Source organism: Aethina tumida, chromosome 2 (assembly GCF_024364675.1).
Source record: "Aethina tumida isolate Nest 87 chromosome 2, icAetTumi1.1, whole genome shotgun sequence".
Taxonomy (NCBI): domain Eukaryota; kingdom Metazoa; phylum Arthropoda; class Insecta; order Coleoptera; family Nitidulidae; genus Aethina; species Aethina tumida.
Window position 1 is genome coordinate 18,047,696 of NC_065436.1, and position 9,116 is coordinate 18,056,811.

The following is a 9,116-nucleotide window of genomic DNA, read 5'->3' on the forward strand; positions in this document are numbered from 1 at the left end:
AACTGTCATATAGGATTCCTTCCCATTTGATATAATTGTCTTAGTTTAAAATGACCTAACGAAAAATTTTTTTTTTTAACTTTTTTAACTCCTTATTTTATTTGTGTTTTGCATATCTGTTGAATATTACATGATTTATTAATTTGTTAGAAGTTTATTTAAGAAAATTAACTCAATTTAATTCCGAGTTCGACCCTGCTGTCCAAATAATCTGTTTCCATTGAATGATTTGGAGCATGCGTATTGAGTTTGTTTACATCGACAATTTGTGTACATTGATTCACTTTCAAAAATTGTGGAAAAATTTTGAATTGTTACATTGACACTTGAATTGTTACACATTTGTTAATTAAGTTAAATACACACGAGATGGCGACCGCACAAATTGAAAGATTTGATTTAAAGACGCCTGAATTTGATCTGTCCAGTTTGCAGGAAGAACCGTTGACGAAGAGTGTGAAAATCGCAGATATGTCTCGTTTAAACACACCGAAGCCCGTTATGCATTTGGGCTCCTCAACGGAGGTAGGCGATTAATTATTTTACATAAAATTATATGTATTAATCAAAATCAACTTTATTATTTTATATGTATAATTAATTATACAATGGTACAACTATGTGTAATGTTAGTATACTATATTCAAGTATCACTATACATATGTACAAAATATATTTACTAATTGTTTCACTAATATTGATCCATGGACAAAATTGATCCCTTAATTGTATGTTGTCTTTATAAATACAAATAATTAAATATACTCTGCTTTGTAGTTGTAATAATTTCTTGACGAATTTCAGTTTCAACGGCAAGGAACTGCAATGCCAAGAACACCATATAAGCCAGGCACTGGTTACAGATCTGGGACAGGCTTCAAACCCACCACCAACTTCAAACCCAGCGCCACCGCTAAACCGGGCACTGGTTTCAGGCCAGGTACAGGAATTGATGTAGTTAACAGACCTATGACGGCAGTGCGAGGAGCTGGATATACCTCTCATGGTAAACCATTTGATCCTCTCAACCAGGCGGGGGCGGCGCCCACTCCTCCACTTGAACTTCAAAAAGAAGACACGTAAGTAAACCTTTTATTGCACACAAACAAAGATCACGTTGAGTTTTTGCAGACCAGAGGAGAAAATAAAACAACAAGAGGCCAAAATCATGCAGTTGGTGGAGGAATCATGTTTGGCTAATGCTGAAAATGATAACAGAAAAGCTTTGTCCAAAGCTAAAGAAGCTTCAAACAAAGAACGCGCTCTTATTCGCATGCAGGAACAGGCTGGACTTGGTGATCATCACAATATTGATCTTACTTATGCTGTAAGTACTTGAAAATTATTAAATAATGACAGTAAGATAAGATCAAAAGATTATTTGTCTAATCAAATCTGATTGAGGTGTTAATGATAAGAAACTTCAATTCATAAATTTTAATTGACTTCAATATAAATAGGCTACATTTTCCTTAAAAAACGAGTCTTTTGGTGCTGACATTTCCAGTACCATACATAATTGAACTTGTACTTGCCAAGTACTTTCAGTCGTCGGTCTCAACTTAGAATATTAAATGTTTTTAACTGCATTAAATCGTGTTGGCATCCGAGAGACGGTCTGGCTTGTAAACACCCTTTTCGGTGACGATGGCGGCGATAAGTTCGGCCGGTGTGACGTCGAAAGCAGGATTCCAACAGGCAATGCCGGGCGCCGCAATTCGATGCTCCCCGATGTGGGTCATTTCCCGGTCGGGCCGTTCCTCGATCACGATACGATCACCACCTGATATGCTCATGTCGATTGAGGTGTGAGGTGCCGCCACGTAAAACGGTACTCCGTGATAGCGGGCCAGGACGGCGATTTGGTACGTGCCAATCTTGTTGGCCGTGTCGCCGTTGGCGGCGACTCTGTCGGCTCCAACCACTACTGCGGAGATGCGTCGCTGGCGCATGAGTGCTGCCACCATGCTGTCCACGATGAGGGTGGCGGGCAGTTTGTCGTGAACCAGTTCGTAAGCGGTGAGGCGGGCGCCCTGGTTGTACGGCCGTGTTTCGGTGCAGTAGACGTGCTCCAGACGCCCCAGGGCGTGCAAGCTTCGAATCACTCCCAGAGCCGTTCCATAGCCCGCTGTTGCCAGTGATCCTGCAATATTGTTTTTTATTTATCCATTTATACGATATCTTTTAATTTTGGTCACACCACTGCGAATATATATAGTTTATAAAATTTAAAATTTCGAAAAAGATGAACTGTATATACTAAATCTAATTTTTACAAGAAGTAATTAACCATTCAAAATTCTATAAATTATCAAAAAATAAATATAATAATAATATTCATATAAGTCATATTTCACTAGCTAAGGCAGTAATTCATAATTTTTATTTAATTGTTTTAATCTCCTTATCAGACCTTTCGTTTTTTATCTTGTATAATAAATATAAATGATTTAAATTATTTAATTAGATAACGAATGCGTTTCTCTAATATTTAATATAACTTGATTTTGTCAATCACCACAATCATTTTTCACGACGCGTAAGTCAAATAAATGGCAACTGATCAACAATTTTAATTGCTCTTTCAGGACATTACTGTCGCTTGTTTTTCACACGTGAAGTACCGTTACGCAACTATTTATCACTATCAACCATTGTGTTCTCAACGCCAATACTCACTCATTCATGTTTTTTGTTAATTTTTAATATGATGTGTCTAGACTTCATCACACTAAATTCTTACCAGTATTGCAGTGAGTCAGTACCCTGACTTGAGTGTCCCCCGACAGCCCTTTGAGTATCTCTGCGGCGCCGTGCTCCCCGATGGCCTTATTATCAGCTATATCTTTAACCAACATTCCCTCGATGGCACTGATAAAGGTTGCTTTCATATCATTCACGTCACCCTTCCCATCTGCGGCTAATTTATTTGCGAGAGCTATGAGCTCCTCAGCCGCAATTTTCATGTTGACGGCCGTTGGTCGCGATGACACCAGGTAGTTAAGCTTGCCCTCGACATCGCAGCGCAGCTCCTCCTTGGAGGCGTAGGTCCGGTCTTGGATTTCTACGGCCAGACTGAGACATCCCACGATGGCGATGGCTGGTGCTCCACGAACCTGACAATAACACACATGTAGAAAAGACACTCAAAATTGAGTAAAAATAACTTCTCCATAAGAAACAGAAGATAAAATATTAATAATTTAAGATTATCGTCTCTAATTTGAAATTATAAGTTATTAAATTAAAAAGTTTATTTATAATATTAATTTAGTTGTAAGTAAATATTTAATAACAAAGTATTAATAATGTAAAGTATTTCATTTTGTTTTGGGAATTGTTTAAACTTAACTTTATAGTGAGGTCACTTGTTGATAACAAACTCATTTAGTTGATAAAACGTTCGTTATATTTATAAGGAAGTTTAACAATCATTTTAATTTCAACATTGTCCTCTTTCATTCATACATTTGATATGTGACGCAAGTTTAGTTACGAAAATAATGTTTTAATCACTACGATCTTGTCACATAATGTTTACAATCACTCACTTGCATGCGGTTGATAGCCCGCCAACCATCCTCAACTCCGCGCACCTTCACATACTTGGACTGAGCCGGCAACAAAAGCTGGTCCAAGATTTCGAGCGTCTTGTTCTCGTACTTGATGGCACGCAGAGACATCGTTTCGTCCGTCGTGCTCGCACGGTGGCGTCAAACTACTGCTGCCTGCCGTCCTGCTATTTGAGGTTATACCGGTGGCGGTAATGGGGTTGCCTACATGGTGGTGCTAAATCCTGCGATAAGCACTAGTCCGGAAGTTTTTATAATTATACAGGATGTTGTTCTCTCTTCAAAAAACAAAAATATTATTAACTTTGTCAAAGAGCATAAATATTGATACTTCACTACACAAATAAAATTGTTACAGGTGCTCTTCACGTTAGCTAATCAATATGCGGCAAACGAGCTCTATACAGAAGCCCTGAACACTTATCAAATGATTGTAAAGAACAGAATGTTCTCAAATGCACACCGTCTTAAGGTGAATATGGGCAATGTGTACTATAGACAGGGTCAGTACCAAATGGCTGTGAAATTGTATCGCATGGCTTTAGATCAGGTACCATCCAGCCAAAAGAACCTGCGCATCAAGATCATGCATAACATCGCACTAGTTTTCATTAAGATGGGACAATGGGAGGAGGCGGTTTCATCGTTGGAATATATCATGAGTGAACAGGTCTTTTAAAAACCTCAAATGTTCTGAGTAAAATTGTATATCCAATATTTGATGTTATAGGCATGTCACAGAGCCGGATTGCACCTAATAGTGTGCTGTCGCGCGCTAGAGGATCGAGATCGCATGAAAACTGCCTTTTCCATGTTACTAGCGGTACCACTAGATGTTGACGACGAAGACCGCTACGTCGCTGATCAGGACGACCCGGAAGACGCACTGATCGCCCTCGCCATTCGTGACGACGACCTCCATCGTTTCGAGACAATGAAACGACGCGACGCTCATTTCTGCATTCTTACTGCTGCCAAACTGATAGCCTCCCTCATCGAAGACACGTTCGGCGAGGGTTACGACTGGTGCGTGGCGGCAATCAAGAATTCTGAGTATGCAAAACTTGCCTCAGACCTCGAGATCAACAAGGCGGTCATGTTTCTTAAGCAACGTCAGCTTCAGGATGCCATCGATACCTTGAAAGCTTTCGAGAAGGACTCTAACATTGCGGCTAATGCAGCCATCAATCTTACTTTCATTTACTACCTGGTAAGGTGACTATATATTTAAAAACTGTTATATAATTGTTATACTTTTGATAGCAAGGAGACATTGAAAACGCGATTAAATATGGCGAAGTGATAAAAACTTCAGGAGCTGATATTCCTGAAGGATATGTGAACTACGGCGCCTGTCTGTTGACGAAAGGTCGGCATGATGAAGCCGCCGAATGTTTCCGCAAGGCTCTTGAACTCAACTCAACCCATTTCGAAGCGATCTACAATCTCGGTGAGTGCACTTACCTAATTAAGTCAAATAATCGATTAAAATTTATTGATGATTGCCAGGCTTGACATTAAAGCGTCAAGGTCGGTACCGCGAAGCACTGGCGTGTTTCCAGCGGTTTTCTGGGTCTTTGGCCTTATTGCCCGCAGTTGTTTACCAAGTAGGACATTTGTTGGAATTGATTGGAGATGTGGAGGCGGCTTCTGATACCTATCAGCAGTTGCTGGGTTTGGTTCCGGCTGACGCGTCTGCCCTCCGTACCCTTGCTGAGCTGTATGATCATGAGGGCGACAAGCAACAAGCCCACCATTATCACGTGGAGGTAACCTTTGCAATCTTTTTGTAAATGGTGGTAATTTAACATTAATATTTTAGTCATACCGGTACTATCCAGGCAGCTTACCAGTAATCGAGTGGCTGGGCTCGTACTACATAGAAATGCAAGTGGTAGAACGGGCACTTTCATATTTCGAACGGGCCGCCCTTCTACAACCCAACGAACCGAAGTGGAGCATGATGGTGGCGGGCTGTCACAGAAGGGGTGGAAATATGCACAAGGCTCTTACCATGTACCAACGCGTTCATGCCCTTCATCCCGACAACGCGGAATGCTTACGTTTTCTGGTGCGCCTTTGTACCGAGCTAGGTATGCGGGAGGCGCAGGATTACGTGCTTGAGCTCAAGCGTTTGGAGAAAGCTCGAGAGGTACGTGATCGCCTTGGCAGCGGTCGGCCGGCGTCGTCACGACGCACTAACAGTGGCTTGTCGTCGAGAACTGGCTCCTCAGGATTTACGCCGGTACGAGAAGAAGAGGTCGCAGTGATCAGTCCTGGGCACTCCGCAGGTGCAGCTCGCCAACGAGATTCGAGGGCTGTACACGCTGTGTCTGGCCCAGATTCCGGTTACGGACACTCGGCGATGGGTAATATTTTTGATGTATTCAAAACAATTATCAGATTTTTGAATACTTGATGTTAATCAATGCACCACTGAATATGTTGGAGTACCCATTAGGAAATGCACCAAAACATTTATTTTTCTAATGTTTGAATGGTATGTAATGAAAGATGTTTATCAGTTCTATTGCGATTTTAAGAGACTAGTATTTTTTAAAGTGCTTTTCTCGTTGATTTTAATTTAACATGTTTTAGATGGAAGTTATGTCGATCCTCTTGGTCCGCAACCTTTTCGCCCAAGGACTGGGGCAGGAAAGCCTCTGGATTTTGATGATTTTACTAATGAGGAACTGGGTGACGACCTGTTACCAGAATAATTACTCATTTAATAGTTTTATATATTTACACATTGAATTATTTAAAATCACCATGAATTTCAACTATTTATATTGTATTATTTACCTTAAACATTTTTGTGCAGAATGATTGTTTTAAACTTTTTTAATTAAGTTGTCTTAAAATTATTAGTAATAACACTAATAGAATAAATAATAAATTTTTATTTACATAAATCTCTGCAACGCAAATGCGTCATAAATTAAACATACAAAAATACTGAACCATAGAAATTGGATATAATATTTAGGATCCAATTTTAAAAAATATTTACATATAACTGTAAAATAAATAGGAGTAACTTATTTGTTATTTACAAATATTAAACAATAGGACAAATATTACGCTTAAAATAATAATTCCACTGGTAGAATGCATTATAAATAACATTTCGAAATTTCATTATAGAGTTGCAACATATACCCAACTTATATGAAATAAAAATTATGCAATTTTAAAATTTTGCACAATATTAATTATTTAAAATAAGCATTAAAAATGGATATTGCTTAGAAGCGTTCTACAACCACATTCCACAATTGTATTTATCTTTTATATCACGACTAAAAACACCAAAATTGTAATAAAAACAGTTATATCATCTTGCACTCAGTTCATTATCTAAATCTATATAATCAGTCAAAACAAAAGGTTCATTAAAATGGCGGAACTCCCGTGAGAGAGCTAAGGCCCAACAACGAACCCACCCCTTCATGAGCAAGTCAAAAATTTATGATCTATCACATTTGTCAGTTGGCGTTATCCTCGGTAAACCGTCCTAAAACCATCGCCCTAAGTAATGGACCAACTTCTTTTGGGTCTTGCAGTACTTCCTGTAGCATTTTCTCAATGTTTCTCATTATAGAAACTTTCTGGTGGTCCTTTAGAGGGTACTCAATATTAGTGGGACCGCCCTGTAATCCAATTTAAAATCCAATGTGAAAATCAAAGTTTCTTATTTCTTGATTATTAAATTTATTTTACTATAAACAATAATTTTTACCTTAAACCAAAAATTAACAGTAACAGTAGGACCACCTCTCATTAGAGATTCAATATGATGCCACCAATATATTGGTATATAAAGCACATCTCCAGGTCCCAGTACTGTTTCCACTCCCTTTACATGTTTAAATTTTGGAAATCTTGTGTAATCAGGCCTTTCAAAGTCCACCATGCTCTGTCTGTCATGTGGATGATGGACTGGATGTGGATAAAGACATTCGAACTGATCAGGAGAGAACAGTATGCACCTTTTGTGTCCCCAAATTTGTGCAAAAAAGTTTTGTTGTTCATCATAGTGGCATGGAGTTACATTACCCTCCATAGCCACAAACAACAAATTAGATGTTAATGTGCCCCAGTTGTGCTTGTGCTGTTTTTCATTCACATATTGCCAGTCAAATCTGATATAGTCTTCTGCAACTGCCGGACCAATTGTGCTGTTCAGAGATTGCTGCAAGTATAACCTGTGAACATATTGAATAAGACTGTTGCTGGAATGATTTTGTGAATTTACCGTTCGTCGCCCTCTTTGAACTCCTTAAGTTTCTTCATGAAGTCTTGTACTTTCATTTCGACAACCTTGGTTGGTGGTGTAAATTCTATACCTTTGGGGTTGGTCTTGCTAAGCATCTTCTTGTCATCGAAGTATTTAAACTTGTGATTTTTGGACACGTAGACGATGTGTCCACCGTTACCCAAGTTGTTTTCCAGATATTCTAAGTTCCATTTGTCGCAAGCTGAGCGCACTATGTTGGATTCAGTTATTACCACAGGTTTCTGAAAACAAATATCCGGGTAAACAAAAATAAACTAGGTTATGTTAATGAGTTAAAGAGTTTACGTTTTGTGCGATGAGTTCATCAATCCTGGGATCCTTGTAATAAATCCTCGGTATCTGTTCCAAGGCGAAATCGTATCGTCTCAATTGCGTAGCATCCCACTGCTGTGAACTCTCCATCGTCGCAACGGTTTTTATACGCGCAACGTAAATTCAACTAGATTGGCTCTCATACGCGCTGACCCAGTACACCGTTCGCTTTCGTACTAGGACTAAATAATAACAAAAACACCTTCGCATGAACTGCACGTAGTTTTTGCATTTCCCCCTAACCCCCACTCCGATGTCGTTTGCCCACCTCGAGGACGTCACGTTACAAACGTCACGTAGGCTATACGTGAAAACTTATTCTAGTTGTGCCTGGCGAAGGAATATGTTAAATTAATTAAATTTACGTCCCAGTTAATAAAAACAAATATCAAAATGTTAAACAAACAAGTTTATATAACAAATAAACTGAATTTAATAAAAATTAAATGAACTCCTTAGTAAATATATTTTATATTTAAAAATAGCTGTTAATTGGTTACAGAATTTACAGTCAGTTACTATTTTTTGTCAAATTGGACATAAACTGCTTCCAGATATTAACGCACCACAACTATAATTATTATTTGCTTTTGAAAATGGGGAATATAAAGGTATAACCTTTTAAAAATGTAATTCTTTCTGATTATCCTAAAAAATTTAAAAATAATTTATTTCTTTAAAAGTGGAAAATTAATAAAACTTGATTTTTATAGGTATTAGTGAATTTTATTTAATGTTGTCGAATTATACCCTCGCACAGTCTGTTCTAACCCAAAGTCAGGGACCGAATTTCATTTTGACCCAGATTATTCCAAATTTCGACAAGAAGGCGTTCCACTTCCTCCAAGTTCTTAGGACGGTTTGATGTCTCCTCATCACCTTCCAAACATGTTCCAGATATGTACGATGGGGTTAAGAACAACGGACTGGCC

General features: G+C 38.6%; 3 protein-coding genes across 4 annotated transcripts; 1 reads left to right on the top strand and 2 right to left on the bottom strand.

Annotated features, from left to right (window-relative positions):
* Positions 1 to 8: 8 nt before the first annotated feature.
* LOC109600041 (intraflagellar transport protein 88 homolog) lies at positions 9 to 6,358 on the top strand. 2 transcript variants are annotated; one of them, XR_007547379.1, is made up of 9 exons: positions 9 to 525; positions 805 to 1,079; positions 1,132 to 1,327; positions 3,931 to 4,242; positions 4,303 to 4,782; positions 4,836 to 5,022; positions 5,082 to 5,341; positions 5,395 to 6,072; positions 6,171 to 6,358. XR_007547379.1 is itself a non-coding variant. In XM_020016107.2 (9 exons), exons 1-9 carry the CDS (start codon positions 370 to 372, stop codon positions 6,290 to 6,292), a joined length of 2,535 nt encoding a protein of 844 aa, XP_019871666.1. In that variant the 5' UTR covers positions 9 to 369; the 3' UTR covers positions 6,293 to 6,358. The 2 variants fall into 2 exon arrangements, 1 of the variants encoding a protein (XP_019871666.1); XM_020016107.2 differs by having other exon boundaries at positions 5,395 to 5,941.
* Positions 1,423 to 3,739, bottom strand: LOC109600057 (methylthioribose-1-phosphate isomerase). Its single transcript, XM_020016128.2, has 3 exons — positions 3,552 to 3,739; positions 2,744 to 3,116; positions 1,423 to 2,143 (listed from the first exon to the last, which is right to left on the bottom strand). Exons 1-3 carry the CDS (start codon positions 3,681 to 3,683, stop codon positions 1,590 to 1,592), a joined length of 1,059 nt encoding a protein of 352 aa, XP_019871687.1. The 5' UTR covers positions 3,684 to 3,739; the 3' UTR covers positions 1,423 to 1,589.
* Positions 6,359 to 6,460: 102 nt separating the features above from the next.
* Positions 6,461 to 8,436, bottom strand: LOC109600047 (hypoxia-inducible factor 1-alpha inhibitor). Its single transcript, XM_020016115.2, has 4 exons — positions 8,158 to 8,436; positions 7,831 to 8,093; positions 7,315 to 7,780; positions 6,461 to 7,225 (listed from the first exon to the last, which is right to left on the bottom strand). Exons 1-4 carry the CDS (start codon positions 8,272 to 8,274, stop codon positions 7,061 to 7,063), a joined length of 1,011 nt encoding a protein of 336 aa, XP_019871674.1. The 5' UTR covers positions 8,275 to 8,436; the 3' UTR covers positions 6,461 to 7,060.
* Positions 8,437 to 9,116: the final 680 nt, after the last annotated feature.

What these genes read in the sequence shown, in the direction of transcription:
- LOC109600047 (XM_020016115.2), bottom strand. Translation starts at nt 8,274, where the DNA reads ATGGAGAGTTCACAGCAGTGGGATGCTACGCAATTGAGACGATACGAT. An exon ending in ATGAACTCATCGCACAAAAC is followed by an intron (nt 8,094 to 8,157) that starts GTAAACTCTTTA and finishes ATTTGTTTTCAG; the next exon opens with AAACCTGTGGTAATAACTGA. An exon ending in TTCAAAGAGGGCGACGAACG is followed by an intron (nt 7,781 to 7,830) that starts GTAAATTCACAA and finishes ATATGTTCACAG; the next exon opens with GTTATACTTGCAGCAATCTC.
- LOC109600057 (XM_020016128.2), bottom strand. Translation starts at nt 3,683, where the DNA reads ATGTCTCTGCGTGCCATCAAGTACGAGAACAAGACGCTCGAAATCTTG. An exon ending in GGGCTATCAACCGCATGCAA is followed by an intron (nt 3,117 to 3,551) that starts GTGAGTGATTGT and finishes TGTTATTGTCAG; the next exon opens with GTTCGTGGAGCACCAGCCAT. An exon ending in ACTGACTCACTGCAATACTG is followed by an intron (nt 2,144 to 2,743) that starts GTAAGAATTTAG and finishes ACAATATTGCAG; the next exon opens with GATCACTGGCAACAGCGGGC.
- LOC109600041 (XM_020016107.2), top strand. Translation starts at nt 370, where the DNA reads ATGGCGACCGCACAAATTGAAAGATTTGATTTAAAGACGCCTGAATTT. An exon ending in CGAAGCGATCTACAATCTCG is followed by an intron (nt 5,023 to 5,081) that starts GTGAGTGCACTT and finishes GATGATTGCCAG; the next exon opens with GCTTGACATTAAAGCGTCAA. An exon ending in TTACGGACACTCGGCGATGG is followed by an intron (nt 5,942 to 6,170) that starts GTAATATTTTTG and finishes AACATGTTTTAG; the next exon opens with ATGGAAGTTATGTCGATCCT.